Raw genomic sequence first — 19084 nt, 5'->3', positions numbered from 1 at the left:
TTTTGGAAACCACGTAAAAAAGACTGATATCTTGCATATATAAAAAAAATCCTACAACTCAATGACAATAGTACAGACAGCTCAATTATAAAATGGGCAAAAGATATGAAAGATATGAAAAGACAGTTCTCTGAAGAGGAAATACAAATGGCCAAGAAACACATGAAAAAATGTTCAGCTTCACTAGCTATTAGAGAGATGCAAATTAAGACCACAATGAGATACCATCTAACAGCGATTAGAGTGGCTGCCATTAAACAAACAGGAAACTACAAATGCTGGAGGGGATGTGGAGAAATTGGAACTCTTATTCATTGTTGATGGGACTGTATAACGGTTCAGCCACCCTGGAAGTCAGTCTGGCAGTTCCTTAGAAAACTAGATATAGAGTTACCATTCGATCCAGCAATTGCACTTCTCGGTATATATCTGGAAGATCGGAAAGCAGTGACACGAACAGATATCTGCACGCCAATGTTCATAACAGCATTATTCACAATTGCCAAGAGATGGAAACAACCCAAATGTCCTTCAACAGATAAGTGGATAAAGAAAATGTGGTATATACACACGATGGAATACTACACAGCAGTAAGAAGGAACGATCTCGTGAAACATATGACAACATGGATGAACCTTGAAGACATAATGCTGAGCGAAATAAGCCAGGCACAGAAAGAGAAATATTATATGCTACCACTAACGTGAACTTTGAAAAATGTAAAACAAATGGTTTATAATGTAGAATGTAGGGGAACTAGCAATAGAGAGCAATTAAGGAAGGGGGAACAATAATCCAAGAAGAACAGATAAGCTATTTAACGTTCTGGGGATGCCCAGAAATGACTACGGTCTGTTAATTTCTGATGGATATAGTAGGAACAAGTTCACAGAAATGTTGCTATATTAGGTAACTTTCTTGGGGTAAAGTAGGAACAGGTTGAATGTAAAGCAGTTATCTTTGGTTAGTTGTCTTTTTCTTGCTCCCTTGCTATGGTCTCCTTGAAATGTTCTCTTATTGTATGTTTTTCTTTTTAATTTTTTTTTCATACAGTTGATTTAAAAAAGAAAGGAAAGTTAAAAAAAAAGAAAAACAAGGAAAAAATAAATATGTAGTGCCCCCTTGAGGAGCCTGTGGAAAATGCAGGGGTATTGGCCTACCCCACCTCAATGGTTGCTAACATGACCACAGACATAGGGGACTGGTGGTTTGATGGGTTGAGCCCTCTACCATAGGTTTTACCCTTGGGAAGACGGTTGCTTCAAAGGAGAGGCTAGGCCTCCCTATAATTGTGCCTAAGAGCCTCCTCCTGAATTCCTCTTTGTTGCTCAGATGTGGCCCTCTCTCTCTGGCTAAGCCAACTTGAAAGGTGAAATCACTGCCCTCCCCCCTACGTGGGATCTGACACCCAGGGGAGTGAATCTCCCTGGCAACGTGGAATATGACTCCCGGGGAGGAATGTAGACCTGGCATTGTGGGACGGAGAACATCTTCTTGACCAAAAGGGGGATGTGAAAGGAAATGAAATAAGCTTCAGTGGCAGAGAGATTCCAAAAGGAGCCGAGAGGTCACTCTGGTGGGCACTCTTACACACACTTTAGACAACCCTTTTTAGGTTCTAAAGAATTGGGGTAGCTGGTGGTGGATAACTGAAACTATCAAACTACAACCCAGAACCCATGAATCTCGAAGACAATTGTATAAAAATGTAGCTTATGAGGGGTGACAATGGGATTGGGAAAGCCATAAGGACCACACTCCACTTTGTCTAGTTTATGGATGGATGAGTAGAAAAATAGGGGAAGGAAACAAACAAACAAACAGACAAAGGTACCCAGTGTTCTTTTTTACTTCAATTGCTCTTTTTCACTTTAATTATTATTCTTGTTATTTTTGTGTGTGTGCTAATGAAGGTGTCAGGGATTGATTTAGGTGATGAATGTACAACTATGTAATGGTACTGTGAACAATCGAAAGTACAATTTGTTTTGTATGACTGTGTGGTATGTGAATATATCTCAATAAAATGAAGATAAAAAAAAACAAAACAAAACAAAAAAACTGTGAGCCAATAAGTTCACATCATTTAAGCCAACCCATTAGATCATATTTGTTTTAGCAGCTGGGAAACTAAAATAATGGCTTTTGTATGAACTGGAATAAATAGAAATTTCAATAGCAGAGATGTCAATCCCAGGATCAAGTTTGGGTCTGTGCTGCAAGCTCCAGGCTATCTTCTGGCTGCAGGGGCTTGCCCATGTAGTGGCAAGAGGAAAACACTGTCCCTCTGTGGCTGGTGTCCTCTCCCTGTCCTTGAAGCAGCTATGTCCCTTCCTGGGGCCAGGCTGGTGAGCAGGAAGAGCAGGCAATATAACCACAACCCCAGCCTGAGCAGGAAGAGCAGGCATTATAACCACAACCCCAGCCATGTCCAAATCTACCAATGATGGAGGTTGTGGGAATGTGGTTAGTGATCTGATGCCAGTTACTGACTAGACCACATAAGAGGTGCACCCAGCACACTCTCAGGGCTGAGCGGTGAGCACAGCACTCCAATTCCCTGACCAATCTAGGCATGAGAGAGAGGAAGCCTGAGCAGACACAAGCATCAAGAATGCAGAGCCCCAATGTACCACTGCTCAGATACAGCCTGGACATGGGAGGAGCAGAAAGACACAGCAAGCAGTGTGGAGAGGAGTGGAAGACCACTAAAAGGAGACGAACAGCTGAGCAAGCTGGCTGGTGTGTGTGAGGACAGAGAGAAGGCCCCATCCTGCTCGGATGGGGTTGCTGTTTCCTTGTAGGCAGAGAAAGTGGGTCACAAGTCCCCACCTTCACCCACCACCTGAGCCTCAGTTTACCCACCTATGAAGTGGGAACAGAACTCCCCTTATGTGCTGGTTTGAATGTATTATGTCCCTCAGAAAAAACCATGTTCTTTAATGCAGTCTTGTGGGGCAGATGTTTTGGTGCTGATTAGATTTGCATGGAAATGCGTCCCACCCAGCTGTAGGTGATAACTCTGATGAGATATTTCCATGGAGGCATGGCCCCACCCATTCAGGGTGGGCTTTGATCAGTGGAGCCATATAAATGAGCTGATGGGCAGAGGAAACAGTGAAGCTGTGAGTGATGTTTCAAAGAGGAGCTACAGCCAAGAGGGACACTTTGAAGAAAGCACAGGAGCTGCAGATGAGAGACATTTTGAAGATGGCCAGTGAAAACAGACTCTTGCTCCAGAGATGCTAAGAGAGAAAAAATACCCCAAGAGCAACTATGAGTAACATTTTTGAGGAACTGCAGCCTAGAGAGGAACATCGTGGGGGAAAGCCATTTTGAAGCCAGAACTTTGGAGCAGATGCCAGCCACGCGCCTTCCCAGCTAACAGGTTTTCTGGATGCCATTGGCCATCCTCCAGTGAAGGTACCTGATTGCTGATGTGTTACTTTGGACACTTTATGGCCTTAAGACTGTAACTGTGTAACCAAATAAACCCCCTTTTATAAAGTCCAGTCTATCTCTGGTGTTTTGCATTCTGGCAGCATTAGCAAACTAGAACAGATTTTGGTACCAGAGAAGTGGGGTGCTTGTGCTGTGTTTGCAAATACCAAACATGTTGGAGTGGCTTTTTAAATGGATAAGGGGAAGATTCTGGAAGAATTCTGAGGAGTTTGATAGAAAAGGCCTAAACTGCTTTGAAGAGACTGTTTATGGAAATAGGGACTCTAAAGATATTTCTGACGAGGCCTTGAACAGAAATGATCAATGTGTTGTTGCGAACTGGAAGAAAGGTGATCCTTGTTTTAAAGTGGCAGAGAATTTGGCAAAATTGAGTCCTGGTGTCAGATGGAAGGAAGAATTTGAAAGCAACAACCTGGAATACTTAGCTGAGGAGATCTCCAGACTACATGTGGATGATGCACCCAGGCTTCTCCTTGCATCTTATAGTAAAATGCAAGCAGAGATAAACTTAGAACTGAACTCTTGGGTTCAAAGAAACCAGAAGCTGATGGCTTGGAAAATTACAGGCTTCCAGGGGGTGGAATCCCAGAAGCTGCAGCCCAACATGAGGATGTAACCAAACATGGAACTCGGCCGCCATTTCAGTACAAGCCAAGATTGGAAAAGGAGTTAAGCAGAAAGGATTTGTGGAAAGTCCTATTGTCTGATGGCTTTGACCCCTGTCTGCTTCATGTGAAACCAACAGAATTTTTGCAAGATCTTTATAGACAGAGCCATTGCTGGTCTGGACTGGAGGAGACAGACAAGGAACACATTGAAGGAAAATTTTCTTCAAAGACAGAGCCATGGAGGTTGAGGTCTGGAGTCAAGAGGTCTCATGCTGGGAGAGCAGAGCAGCCCACACACATGGAAAGGGTGAGTTTGCCCTGGAGGTCGAGGGCGGGCCTTCTGCCTCAGTGCTCAGGAAATGTTCTGCCACCCCAAGCCCCAAAGAGGGTGGAGCACATTTCCAGGGAATTGAGGAGAGCCTGGCTGCCACCATACTGTTCTGAAGGGGTTGAGCATGTGCCCTGGAGATGGAAGGGAATCTGGGAGCTGCCCCACTGTTTGAGGAGGGTGGGGCTGAGAAGGTGGTCTCCCCAATGTGTGGATATGTTGGAGAACTCACCCCAGTGTTTGGAGAGGAAAGGGCTGCCAAAAAGGCCCTTAGGAAGGGTTAGACTCACACTCTCTCAAGCCCCAAGGATGCAACCTCATTCTGTTAATGACTCTCAGACTTTGAAATCCAATGGAGTTTGTCCTGCAGGTTTTAGGAACTGTATTGGTCCTGTGAACCCTGTTTTCCTTTCAGTTTCTCCTTATGGCAATGGGAATGGTTATCCTATGAATGTCCCTCCTTTGTATACTGGAAGAGCATAACTTGTTCTAAGTTCACAGATCCATAGCTAAAGGAAAATTATGCCTTAGGACTGTCCATGCCTATAATTGATTTTGATGGAATCTTGTACTTAACTATTGTCACTGAAATGATTTAAGTTTCTGTGATATTGTGATGGGATGAATGTATTTTGTATTTGGCAAGAATATGGGGTCTAGGGGGTGGAATGTGCTGGTTTGAATGTATATCCCCCAGAAAAAGCCATGTTCTTTGATGCAGTCTTGTGGGGCAGATGTTTTGGTGCTGATTAGATTTGCATGGAAATGCACTCCACCCAACTGCAGTTGATAACTCTGATGAGATATTTCCATGGAGGCATGGCCCCACCCATTCAGGGTGGGCCTTGATCAGTGGAGCCATATAAATGAGCTGATGGGCAGAGGAAACAGTGAAGCTGTGAGTGATGTTTCAAAGAGGAGCTACAGCCAAGAGGGACACTTTGAAGAAAGCACAGGAGCTGCAGATGAGAGACATTTTGAAGATGGCCAGTGAAAGCAGACTTTTGCTCCAGAGATGCTAAGAGAGGACAAACACCCCAAGTGCAACTACAAGTGACATTTTTGAGGAACTGCAGCCTAGAGAGGAACATCCTGGGAGAAAGCCATTTTGAAACCAGAACTTTGGAGCAGATGCCAGCCACATGCCTTCTTAGCTAACAGAGGTTTTCTGGACACCATTGGCCATCCTCCAGTGAAGGTACCTGATTGCTGATGTGTTATTTTGGACACTTTATGGCCTTAAGACTGTAACTGTGTAACCAAATAAACCCCCTTTTATAAAGGCCAGTTTATCTCTGGTGTTTTGCATTCTGGCGGCATTAGCAAACTATAACACCTTACCTATAAGGACTGCTTCAGGACTTGAGGTAGCATTTCCAAATGCAGGTGCTGTCCTCTCCCCAACAGACACTGTCGGACATGGGTGATGGTGACCATGGCCCCTCAGGGAAGGGCTGTGTGTCTCTTTCAAGGATGTTAATGTCAGGGCAGCCCAGGAGGCAGCCACTCTCCCTCCCCACTGTGAGGTACATCCTTTAGGACACTGGAGTTCAGCTCTCCCAGCCCACAGTGTCCTGCTTGGCAGTAGAGCCCAGCAGTGGTAAAGTTCATTTGGGAAGTCAGGCCTTGGAGTGCAAACCTGGGGTTTCCCACTTACTGGCTGCAATGATCATGTTTTGCTACTATAAAGCTGCCTATCAGACTGCCCCCTAATCTCTGTGGTCTTCAATTCTAAATATGTTTCTTGTTTGGGTTCTTGGGCTGTCACTTGGCTGCTAGTTGGGTTGGCTCCACCATGTCTCCTCATTTTGGGACCAGAAGCTATTCAGGGCCTGGTCTTCCCATGGCTGAGAGTGGACATGTGAGAGAAGGAATAGATGGTTTTGCAGCCTCCTCTTGGGACAGCATGCTGTCCCTCCTGTCCTCATTCCATGGGACATGCCCAAAGTCCACTGGCAGGAAAGATGCTCCCCCACAGGGAAGCTTTGGCCAGAACAGAGAGAGGTAGCAGAGTGTGAACAAACAGCACCTCCCCCAGGAACTGTGTGGCATCCAGCACTTTCCTTTGTCTCTGTGCTTCCTGCCTCGGGTCTGTGGGGACTGAATGGGCTTAATACAGGGTGTGTCGGTTAGGTTCATGTGTCAACTTGGCCAGGTGATGGTACCCAGCTGTCTGGTCAAGCAAGCACTGGCCTAACCATTGCTGTGAGGACGTTTGTGGCTGGTTAATAAACCAACAGGCTGGTTTATGAAATCATCAGTCAATTGCTGCAGCTGTGACCGATGACTCAATGAAGGATGTGTCTTCCACAATGAGAGAAAGCAATTGGCTGGATTTAATCCAATCAATCAGTTGAAGACTTTTAAGTGAGACAGATAGAGGACCTCCACTTCTTTGGCTGCCCAGCAAAGCATTTCCTGAGGAGTTCATCAAAGTTCCAGTTCGTTTCCTGACGAGTTCACCAAACACCTTCATTGGAGTTGCCAGTTTGTTGACTGCCATACAGAATTTGGACTCATGCATACGCACAGTTGCGTGAGTCACTTTTATAAATCTTACATTCATAGATATCTCTCATTGATTCTGTTTCCCTAGAGTACCCAAACTAATACAACTTGGTACCAGGAATGGTTCTTGAGAAACAGAATCTTAAAATGGGCTTTTACAATTTGTTTTCTACTCTGATTAGATTCAAAAGCACTAATGACTCCGTTTCCAATAATCAAGAGGGCACTGACAGTCCATGGCATGAGTTGGCAAAGGAAATACACAAAATAGCACCATGACCCATGAGAAAGTACGCTATACTCCAAAAGAACTGTATGAGTTTTCCAACTTATACAGACAGAAACCAGGGGAATATGTGTAGGAATGGGTATTAAGGGTGTGGGATAATGGTGGGAGGAGCATAAGGTTGGATCAGGCTGAATTTACTCTTGTATGAAGCAAGGCTCTGAGTGACAGTGTTTTTGACAACGTCACAGAGTTTTGCAGAATTAAGAGGTATAATGATGTTGGCTGGCTGCTCTTAGATACATTGGATAAAGTTGTAAGAGAAAGGGATGAGCTAAAGGCTTCAAGTTTAAAACTTAAATGCTGTATGACAGATGTAAAGGTTTCTATGTGTGCCCTGAAAGAAAATCTTGTTTCCTGTGCCTGCAGACTTGAGATTTCTGAAAACCAGATGCAGACTCTCATTGTGTGAGTAGCAGATTTACAACATAAACTAAAATCTCAACCTCTCAGGGTGTCTGCTATTAAAGTAAAGGCATTGATTGGAAAAGAATGGGATCCTGAAACTTGGGATGGGGACATATGGATTGATAATAATGGCAGTGAGGACCCTGGATTCTGCTGAGTCATTGCCAGATTGTTAGATTTACCTGTAGAGGGCTGTCCTGAGGAAACAGCTTCCCCACCTCCAGTCTGCCCTAAGGAGCTTGCCATCCAACCTCCACCTAAAGAGATTAACACTTCAGTGCCTGCTAATCCTGTAATCACCTCCCCTGAGGAAGCAGCCCTCACTCTGGAGAGATTAATCATGTTTTAAGAGATGAAAATGCAACAGAATGTACTGAGGTAAGTGGCTTAAGGGATAATTCTAACTCTTTTATTGACCCACCCTCACCACCAGTCTTTGCTTGAAGACCTATAACTAGACTAAAGTCCCAACAGACCCTGAAGGGTGAGGTACAAATTGTGCTCTATGAGAAAGTACAGTATATTCCAAAAGAACTATATGAGTTTTCCAACTTATACAGACAGAAACCAGGGGAATATGTGTGGGAATGGATATTAAGGGTGTGAGATAATGGTGGAAGGAATATAGGGTTGGATCAGGCTGAATTTACTGATATGCCCCACTAAGCAGAGATTCTGCATTCAGTGTTGTAGCTTGAGGGGTTAGAAAGAGCATTAACAGTTTGGGTGGTTGGCTGAAACATGGATCAAAAGGTGGCTGGCATTACTGGAGGTTGAAATGCCAGAACTGCCCTGGTATAATGTGGAGGAGGGGATTCAAAGGCTTAGAGAGATTGGAATGTTAGAGAGATTGGATTTATCATGGATGACCTGCTCACACACCCCTGGAATATCCAGAGGACACACCTTTTACCAGGACTGTGAGGAATAAATTTGTGAGACTAGCTCCATCATCCCTGAAGAGCTCTGTAGTCACCCTTCTCTGTAAGTCAGATATTACTGTAGGAACTGCTGTCACTGAGCTGGAATCCTTAAACACAATGGGGATAATTGGGTCCCGAGTCAGCAGAAGCTAAGTGGCTGCAGATAATCACCACAGACAAGGTGGGCATGGCTACCATAATGGAAAACAGGCTCAAAGCAGCAATAAAAATAGTATGACTCACAGAGACTTATGGCGTTGGCTATCAGATCATGGACTACCAAGTAGTAAAATAGATGGGCAATTGACTAAATTCTTGTTTGAACTATATAGACAGACGAATTCTAGGTCAAGTGAACAAAAGTCTCCCTTGAATTACAAAAACAGAGAGTCATGGCCCCTTAATCAATTCCCAGACTTGAGACAGTTTACAGATCCAGAGCCCCTTGAATGACGGGAAGGCTGGGTATCCTTGAGGAAGGACCCTGTTACACTGCCAGAAATTTATACTGTTAATCTTCCTCCCAGCCTTCCCCAGGGGGACCTATGGCCTTTTACCAGAGTGTGCATTGGGGAAAAGGAAATGATCAGATATTTTGTGGATTATTAGACACTGGTTCAGAAGTGACATTAACTCCAGGAGACCCAAAACACCATGCTGGTCCACCAGAGTTGGGGCTTATGGAAGTCAGGTGATCAATGGAGTTTTAGCTCAGGTCCATCTCACAGTGGGTCCAGTGGGTCCCTGGACCCATTCTGTGGTTATTTTCCTAGTGCCAGAATGCATAATTGGAATAGATATACTCAGCAACTGGCAGAATCCTCACATTGGTCCCCTGACTCATGGAGTGAGGGCTATTATGGTGGGAAAGGCCAAGTGGAAGCCACTAGAACTGCCCCTGCCTAGCAAAATAGTAAACCAGAAGCAATACCAGATTCCTGGAAGGATTGCATAGATTAATGCCACTCTTAAGAACTTGAAGGATGCAGGGGTAGTGATTCCCACCACATCCCCATTCTACTCTCTTATTTGACCTGTGCAGAAAACAGATAGGTCTTGGAGGATGACAGTGGATTATCATAAGCTTAATCAGGTGGCAACTGCAATTGCAGCTGCTGTTCTAGATGTGGTATCATTGCTTGAGCAAATCAACACATCCCCTGGCACCTGGAATGCAGCTATTGATCTGGCAAATGCTTTTTTCTCAATTGCTGTTAGTAAGGATCACTAGAAACAGTTTGCATTCAGCTGGCAAGACCAGCAGTATACCTTCACTGTGCTATGTCAAGGGTATGTCAACTCTCCAGCCCTGTCATAATATTGTCCTCAGGGATCTTGATCATTTCTCCCTCCCACAAGACATCACACTGGTCCATTATATTGATGACATCATATTGATTGGACCTAGTGAGCAAGAAGTAGCAACTACTCTAGATTTGTTGGTAAGGTATTTGCATGGCAGAGGATGGGAGATAAATCCAGCAAAAATACAGGGGACTTCCACCTCAGTAAAATTTCTATGTGTCCAGTGGTGTGGGGCCTGTCGAGATATTCCTTCTAAGGTGAAGGATAAGCTGATGCATCTATGACCAAAAAAGAGGCACAATGCTTAGTTGGCCTCTTTGGATTTTGGAGACAACATATTCCTCATTTTGGTGTGCTACTCTGGCCCATTTAGTGAGTGACCAGAAAAGCTTCTAGTTTCTTGTTTTGAGTGGGGACCAGAACAAGATGAGTCTCTGTGACAGGTCCAGGCTACTGTGCAAGCTGCTCTGCTGCTTGGACCATATTGATCCAGCTGACCCAATGGTGCTGGAAGTGTCAGTGGCAAATAAAGATGCTGTTTGGAGCCTTTGGCAGGCTCCTAGAGGAGAATCACAATGCAGGCCCTTAGGATTTTGGGGTAAAGCTTTACCATCCTCTGCAGATAACTACTCTCCATTTGAGAAACAGCTGTAGGCCTGCTATTGGGCCTTAGTAGAGACAGAACGCTTAACCATGTGCCACCAAGTTACCATGAGACCTGAGTTAACTATCACGAGCTGGGTATGTCCAACCCACCAAGCCATAAAGTTGGGCGTGCACAGCAGCACTCCATCATAAAATGGAAATGGTATATACGAGATAGAGCTTGAGCAGGTCCTGAAGGTACAAGTAAGTTACATGAGGAAGTGGCCCAAATGCCCATGGCCCCCACTCCTTCCACCTTACCTTCTCTTTCCCAGCTCATAGCCATGGCATCTTGGAAAGTTCCTTACAATCAGTTGACTGAGGAAAAGAAAACTCAGGCCTGGTTTACAGATGGTTCTACATGATATGCAGGCACCACCCAAAAGTGGACAGCTGCAACACTGCAGCCCCTTTCTGGAATGTCCCTGAAGCACAGCAGTGAGGGGAAATCCTCCCAGTGGGCAGAACTTTGAGCAGTGCACCTGGTTGCTCACTTTGCTTGGAAGGAGAACTGGCCAGAGGTGCATTTGTATACTGATTCCTGGGCTGTTGCTAATGGTTTGGCTGGATGGTCAGGGACTTGGGAGGAACATGATTGGAAGATTGGTGGCAAAGATGACTGGGGAAGGAGTATGTGGATAGAGCTTTCTCAGTGGGCAAAAACATGAAGATATTGTGTCCTGTGTGAATGTTCACCAGTGGGTGACTTCAGCAGAAGAAGATTTTAATAACCAAGTGGATAAAATGACCCTTTTGGTGGATACCAATCAGCCTCTTTCACCAGCAACTCCTGTCATTGACCAATGGGCTCATGAACAAAGTGGTCACAGTGGTAGGGATGGAGGTTATGCATGGGCTCAACAACATGGAATTCCACTCACCAAGGCTGACCTGGCCACAGCCACTGCTGAGTGCCCAATCTTCCAGCAGCAGAGACCGACACTCAGTCCCTGATATGGCACCATTCCCCAAGGCAATCAGCCTGCTACCTGGTGGCAGGTTGATTCCATTGGACTAATTTGTTCATACTGTAATAGACACATACTGTGGATATCGGTTTGGCTTCCCTTCATGACATGCTTCTGCCAAAACTACCATCCATGGACTTACAAAATGCCTTATCCACCATCATGGTATTCACACAGCATTGCTTCGGACCACAGAACCCACTTCACAGCAAATGAAGTGAGGGAATGGGCACATGCTCATGGAATTCGCTGGTCTTACCATGTTCCCCATCATCCAGAGGCAGCTGGGTTGACAGCACGGTGGAATGGCCTGTTGAAGACTCAATTATGGTACCAACTAGGTGGCAATACCTTGCAGAGCTAGGGCAATGTTCTCCAGGAGGCTGTGTATGCTCTGAACCAGTATCCACTCTATGGTGCTGTTTCTCCCATAGCCAGGATTCACGGGTCCAGGAATAAAGGGGTGGAAACAGGAGTGACACCACTCACTATCACTCCTAGTGACCACTAGGTAAATTTTTGCTTCCTGTCCCTGCAAGCTCAAGCTTTGCTGGTCTATAAGTCTTTGTTCCAAAAGGAGGAATGCTTCCACCAGGAAACAACAGTAATCCCATTGAACTGGAAGTTACAACTGTCACCTGGCCACTTTGGGCTTCTTATGCCTCTGAATCAACAGGCAAGGAAAGGGATTACTGTACTGGCTGGGGTGACTGATCCTGACTATCAAGGGGAAATAGCACAGCAACTACACAACAGAAGTAAAGAAGAGTTTTCCTGGAATACAGGAGATCCCCTAGGGCATCTCTTAATACTACCATGCCCTGATTAAAGTCAATGGAAAACTGCAACAACCCAATCCAGGCAGGACTACTGATGGCCAAGAAACTTCAGGAATGAAGGTTTGGGTCACCCCACCAAAGAACCATGGCCAGCTGAAGTGCTTGCTGAGGGTAAAGGGAACATGTAATGGGTAGTGGAAGAAGGCAGTGATAAATATGAACTACAGTCACGTGACCAGTTACAGAAATGAGGAGTATGACGGCATGAACATTTCCTCCCTGTTTTGTTATACGTTTGTATTTGTCTGCAAAGCAAATATCATTGCTTTCTTCTCTGTCTTATCCCCTTATCATATGGCATCAGGTGTACCGTTCGTTTTGCTGTATTTTAGCAAAATGAAATCAATTTTAAGAGTTGATGTCACCCAAGGACTTGCACTCTATTCTGGAGAGATTTAGTGCACTTCTAGTTGTACACTGCACAGCGGAGTATTGTTAGGCAAAATATATGTCTGTTATTGTTCTCTTCTTAGACATAAAGTATGGTTTTAGGTGATGTGTATAACTGCCAAGTTGACAAGGGTTGGACTGTGATGGTTAGGTTCATGTGTCAACTTGGCCAGGTGATGGTACCCAGCTGTCTGGCCAAGCAAGCACTGGCCTAACCATTGCTGCAAGGATGTTCGTAGCTGGTTAATAAACCAGCAGGCTGGTTTATGAAATCATCAGTCAATTGGCTGCAGCTGTGACTGATGACTCACCAAAGGGTGTGTCTTCCACAATGAGAGAATGCAGTTGACTGGATTTAATCCAATCAATCAGTCGAAGACTTTTAAGCAAGACAGATAGAGGACCTTCACTTCTTCTTTGGCTGCCCAGTGAAGCGTTTCCTGAGGAGTTCGTTGAAGTTGCCAGTTCGTTTCCTGTGGAGTTCATCGAACATCTTCACTGGAGCTGCCAGTTTGCTGACTGCCCTACGGAATTTGGACTCGTGCATACCCACAGTTGCATGAGTCACTTTTATAAATCTTATATTCATAGATATCTCTCATTGATTCTGTTTCCCTAGAGAACCCTAATACACAGAGGATGTGCCCATGCCACAGCTGTGGGCTAATTTGCTGCATGTCTGTTCATACTCACGGCTGGAATGCCAAGGAGAAACACCTTCCAATGGACGCAAGCCCCAGCCCTGTAGGCAGCAGGCAGGAGCCAAGGCTTTAGGACACTTACATTCCAGTCCATGGGCCCACTTCTAAAGTTTATTATGGAAAATGCTTTGCATACTGCCATCACCGTGTCATTTGTTAACAGCCCCAAACAACATGGAACCCCCCCTAGAAGGCTGTTAACAAGGGAACTACCAAATAAAATGCAGCACACCCTCCTGATGGCTGGAGGTTGTAGCATGACTGTTGACACTTGGAGGAAAGTTAACCAAACAGAGCCAGGTTAACACGCAGACCCAGAGACAGATACACAGACAGAAGGACGCACACAGACTGACAGAGACAGACAAGCAGATGCAACAGAGCATGAGAGGCAGTCCAAACGTCTGCCTAGCTGTCTGTGGGCTGAGGCACGTTGAAGTTTGCATCTCTGGCTGTGTTTTGCTTTGACTTTTGTGACTTTTCCTAAATGTATAATGAGAACAACTTCCATAAACATGTTTGACAGTGAGGAACAGAACTACGTAGCAAGTCTCTGTTGTGGGTCAACGTGGCTGTGCTTTCTGTGTACAGCGACAATCACAGGTGTGCATCTTTCTGGAGACTTTGGGTCAGTTCATCCCCTCCAGGGCAACAGCTGGGTGGTGCAGGCCTCCTGCCCCCAACCCCCTGCAGGCTCAGCTTCCGAATCCCCAGCTTCCTGTGCATGGTGGCCTCCCAGGGCAGGCTCCACCTCACCCAGCCCGCACAGACCTCTTTTCACTACCCTTGGCCCACACCTAACTTGCCACTGGTCCCCACTCAGAGGGTGGGCACCAAAGCGCTCCTTCACCGGCACCATATGGCACAAACACAGCTACTGTTGATCAGCCTCACCAGGCCCTGGCAGGGCACAGGCATGTGGACAAGGCCACAGAGCCTCCTCTTCAGGGCAGGCCTTGAGAGGATGAGGGAAGGGACATGAGAGGTAGCCTGTGGGGAAGGGGAGAGGGCAAGTCATGAAGCTCAGCCAAAACATGACGCAGAGGAAGTTCCCAGAAGCCGCCGGGCCGATGCACTCACACAAATCTCCTGACCTGCTTCCCACAGAGCAAACAGGAGGTAGGCGAGCAGGCAGCAGAGACAGCCAGAGGGAAGACATCCCCATGGCAGCAGGGCCAAGGTCTGCACTTGGAGTGCTGTGGTGCAGGGGGTGCCACAGAGCTGGCTGTGGCCTCTGCACAGCCATCCTAGGAGTACCCGGTGGGGGGTTGGGTCCTGCTTCCCTCCTCCCTGCATGCTCCACTCAGAGGTACCTGGGGAAGGCTTCCGCTCCCCTTTGTACACCCCACCTTAGAAGTACCCGGGGGTGGCCCCTGCTCCCCTCCCCTCTCCTCTACAACCAGCACTCCACCCTGGCAATAACCCCTCAAGTCTTCTCCCAGCCTCCACTCTTCTGCCCTCACCATCTGCTCTGTCTCTGCAGGCTGCATAATCGTTTTGCAAGCAAGCGCTAGATCAAAGCCTCCCCCTGCTGGAAACTCAAAGGGCTCCCTGTTGCACTCAGAGTTGAGGTGAAGTCCTTACAGTGGCCCTCAGAGCCTGGCCTCTGTATCTCCCCTGTCCTCTCCTCCCTCCACTATCTCTTCCTTCCCTTGGCTGCAGCCACAACAGCCTCAAATGGGGGGCTGCCCCCCACCCCCCATGAGAGCCACATTCCCTCACTCCCTGAGTCTGGACAGTCTCACAGAAGTCACACAACAACCCTATTTAAACCGGCTGCTCACTTCCCCCACAAGTCCCTCCATTGCCCAGACCCTGCCCTGCTCTCCATACCACTCACCATCCGCTCACGAGCTATACAGTTGACTTTTTTATGAAATTTATTTCATGGTGTCTGCCCTCCCCACTGCCCCATTGGAATGTCAGCCCTCCGAGGGCAGGGGTTTAAGACAGAAGAGTGAAAATGTCCATGCTGAAATATAGAATTTGCCAAAGTAAATGAGTGGAACGACATGGATGCCAAGTGGGCCAGGCTGAGCGGACCCCATATTACATGACCTGGGACAGTGGGGTGCCCTCACCCAGCACCAAACATCAGGAGGCCCACAGCTGGGAGGGGTGTCTGTGGAACACCCACTGAGGAGAACATGTTAAAGTTGCTTTGGCCCAAAGAATTAAGGAAATAAAAAAAGAAGAAAGAAAATTAATAACGACATCCAACATATCGCTGAAAGTCTGCCTCTCGGGCAGAGCAGACTGCACATTGGTGCCCTGGGGAGTCTGTCCGAGGGAGCCTGCCCCAACTGACCAAACAGGCAGCCCACTGATCAGTCCTGGAGTCTGAGGTCACACCTCTTCTCCAGATCCGCCATCTCCTTCAGGATCAGGGCCACGCTGTACCTCAGCTCCTGGAACTTGGCCATGGGGACTTCGAAGCGATGCGCCGACCCATTGGAAAGCTTCAGCTGCATCAGGACGCTCGGCTGCAGAGCACGGGTCAGGGTGCTGGTGGAAATTGCCACATCTACCCTCCACCTGAAGCTGGCAACATGTGGCAGCCAGACCCCCTGCTGCCTGGCCACGGAGTCAAGGAGGGGCCGCTGGCTCCCAAACACCACGCTAGCCAAGTCCCCAACTAGGTCTTGGGGGATGCTGAGCTCCTGCAGCTGGTCCTTGAAGGCATTGGGCTTCAGGCTGGCCGGAGGCAGCCGGAGGGCCTGCCAGAGCAGCGTATGCACACCTGCCACCATGGTGCCCAGATGCTCCTCCGGCACATCCACACTGGCCCCGAGATGTTGCATGGCCTCCCGACAGTCCTCCCCTTGCAGGCTGCTGACCACCAGCTTCAGCAACTTCCTGAATGTGCCCCTGTCGAGCTCCCCCAGGTGCTGGGCCATTGCTGCCACCTCTGGAGGGAGCTGGGCCCCCAAGAAACTCACACGCCCACTGAGACCATCACCAGGATGATGCAGGTATGGGGCTGCAGCCCCCACAGCAGACATTGCTGCTTTTTCCTCCTTGATCAGCCAGCCCAGAGGGGTGGTTCCAGATGCAGCTGCCTGGAGGGAAGAGGAAGGGGAGAGGACTAGTGACTTCTCTGTCCTTCCAGGCTGTTCTGCACTCCCAGAGAAAAATGATCAATGTGGGGTCCTTGCCCTCAAGAAGCTGACTGAACCACCAATGAAAGCAAAGCATGACGGGTAGTGGGGAGGGGGCACTGGAGACAGGTAGCAGAGGCGCCCACTGTAGTGCCAAGAGAAGAGGGGGCCTCCCAGAGGAAGTTAGGGTGGGCAGGTGTTGGCACGGGAGGTGGGGCAGGGGGAGAAGGAGTGCCAGGAAGCAAGAGGGCCAGAAAAGTTTCCGAATAAGAGATGAAAGAATGAATGACAAGGAAGGTCCAGGGAGCCCAGGGACACAGCCACACCTTGGATGCCTCAGGCCAAGCCAGGACCACGTAAGTACTCAACTTCAATCCTCACAATAGGGGTTATTATTCTCACTTTCCAGGTTAAGAAATTGAGGTACAAAACACCACCTGCCCAAGTCAAGGACTGAGACCTGGAACCTGTCTACTCAGAGGTCTCCACCTTCCTTTACAGCACAGGGAGAAAGAGAGAATGATTCACAGCTGTGCCAAGGCAGGAGGACTGGTCTAATGCTGGGTGACCTGTGGCAAAAGATGCATGTATGGCACCTAAAAAAAAGGGCTGTGACATCATCACAACCTCACAGGTGACATGACCCATACACCGGCTCATTCAACCACTCCAGGTGCTGAAGCAAAGGTGAGCAAAGCACAGCTCCTGTCCCCACACGCTCTTCAGGCCCAGAACCCTTTAGAGCAAGCAAGATTGGGGCAGTGAAGCGCGGCTGGAGCCCAGGGGAGCCCCCCCAAGCAAAGGGAGCGCTCCACCGCCTTTTTTCCACCCGGTTCTCTCGCCCGGGCTGTCAATCAGCATCCTCTGCCAAAACTCTTGGGGATTTCCTTGACTGAGCGGCTGGTATCAGGGCGCCTTTCCGTCGCCCTTGGGCCCAGACTCCCACCGGAGCAACGCGCTGGCGGCTTCGGGGCTCTCCGCCTAGTGGCCCCACGGTCTGAGGGAGGAAGGCGCGGCCTTGGGAGCCGCCCCGGGCGCGAACCACGGCCTCCCGCGAGCGACACCACATGTTACAGGCCGCGGGGAGCCTTCGCGCTCGCCCGGGGTAGGAGGCCGCGCCCTGCGGCTGTTCGCTCACACCCCCGCCCGCTCGCGACGCCCCGGCCCTCCCGCCCCGGCAGCGCGCGCGGACTCCGAACCCGACGGCGCTGGGAGTCCCCGTCCGCCGAGGGCGCCCGAGCCCCAGCCCCAGCCCCGGCCACAGACCCCCGGCCTCCCGCACCTGGCGCGCGCGGTGCGGAGCGCTGCGATCCCACAGCAACAAGCAGCGGCCCGCGCCAGGGCTGGGCACCGGAAGCGGCCCCCGAGACGCTTCCGGGCCGCTCTAGGAAGCCGGGAGGACCCGCCCCTCGGTGATCCGCAGCCGTGGGGCGTCCCCGCGTGTTCTTCCGGGAGCTCTTTGAAGGCCGTCTACAAACCAGACGTGCCTCGGACTCCGCAGGTCTCAGCACAGACATGCCCCTGGGTTGGGAAAGCCGGGGAAGAGGCCCCGCCGCCTGTGGCTGGTCCCCGGTCCCCGGGAGGAAGGAGCCAGGGGGAGGGAAAGAGGGGACAGTGAGAAGCTGTGGGGTTGACCCCCACCGTCCTGGCAGAGCCTGCTTCTGGGGCAGTCTGAGGGAAGCCGGCTGTCTATTTCCTTTTTCCCAAGAAAAGAAGGAATTGCTGAGGGCAGACACAGAATCCTCATCATCTGCATCACGGAGACTGGTGGTGGCTCTCCAGCTGCACCATCACTGCCTTTAACGAGACCCGCAGGTGTGTGGGCAGCTGGACAGGGAGACAAGTGCTCCTTGCGGAGATAGAGGCTGAAGAGAGTCCACAGGTAGATGACACTTGGAGCCAAGGGCAAGGTGGGGTCATCCAGTTATACTACCAGGGTATAGGGACAGAGCTCAGGATCCAGCCTAGAGGGACCAAAACGGCCACAACTCCACCCATTGTTTGTGAGTCTAAAATGGTACCACTACTTTGGAGGTTTGTATGGCATTTTCTTACAAATTTAAACATAAGGCTACCCCGTTGCCAGCAATTCCAATCCTAGCTAACTTGCCAAGAGAAATGAAAATAAATATCCTTAAAAAGACTATTACAAGAATGCTCAAAACAGCCATATTCACAACAGCAAAAACGTGGTACAACCCCAATGTCCATCAACAGAAGAATGGATCAGCAAATTGTGGCATAGCCATACACTGGAATGGAACAAACTACTGGTATACCCAGTAAGATGGCTGGATCTATGAAATACAATGTTAAACAGGTGAAGCCAAACACAAACGAATCAAATTTGATGACAGTCAAGAACAATTAAAACTAATCGATGGTGATTAAGTCAGAAAGTGGCTGCTTTTGGTGAGGGCTTGACTAAAAAGGCTGATGAAAAGGATCTATATCTTTCTGGGGGTTTGTGGTTACATGGGTGTATTCAATTTTCAAAATTTACTGGCCTGAGCACTTATTATCACTGCATTTTATTGTATGTAAATAATACTTTCGAAAGGGTAGAAATGGACAGTAGCTATCACCTTTGCAGAATCTGGGGCCCTAAGGATTC

The 19084-nt window shown here is 48.3% G+C and overlaps 2 protein-coding genes across 2 annotated transcripts in view; both read right to left on the bottom strand.

The window, feature by feature from the left end:
* C14H8orf33 (chromosome 14 C8orf33 homolog) overlaps positions 1-14862 on the bottom strand; it is a 54079-nt gene extending 39217 nt beyond the window's left edge. The window contains exons 1-2 of the mRNA XM_037802641.1: positions 14836-14862; positions 14229-14362 (exon numbers count right to left, since the gene is read on the bottom strand). Of these exons, the coding sequence (XP_037658569.1) occupies positions 14229-14362; positions 14836-14862 (161 nt within the window). The remainder of the gene's footprint in view (positions 1-14228; positions 14363-14835) is intronic.
* A 372-nt stretch (positions 14863-15234) lies between these two features.
* Positions 15235-17822, bottom strand: LOC119509090 (COMM domain-containing protein 5-like). The gene is made up of 2 exons (XM_037802936.1): positions 17753-17822; positions 15235-16431 (listed from the first exon to the last, which is right to left on the bottom strand). The coding sequence occupies exon 2, from the start codon at positions 16372-16374 to the stop codon at positions 15700-15702; it is 675 nt and encodes a 224-aa protein (XP_037658864.1). The 5' UTR covers positions 16375-16431; positions 17753-17822; the 3' UTR covers positions 15235-15699.
* Positions 17823-19084: the final 1262 nt, after the last annotated feature.

This window comes from Choloepus didactylus, chromosome 14 (assembly GCF_015220235.1).
Source record: "Choloepus didactylus isolate mChoDid1 chromosome 14, mChoDid1.pri, whole genome shotgun sequence".
NCBI classification, from domain to species: domain Eukaryota; kingdom Metazoa; phylum Chordata; class Mammalia; order Pilosa; family Megalonychidae; genus Choloepus; species Choloepus didactylus.
This window is presented reverse-complemented; position numbering and strand designations above follow the sequence as displayed.

Excerpts from the sequence above, each read along its gene's own strand:
- LOC119509090 (XM_037802936.1), bottom strand. The coding sequence starts at position 16,374 with ATGTCTGCTGTGGGGGCTGCAGCCCCATACCTGCATCATCCTGGTGAT.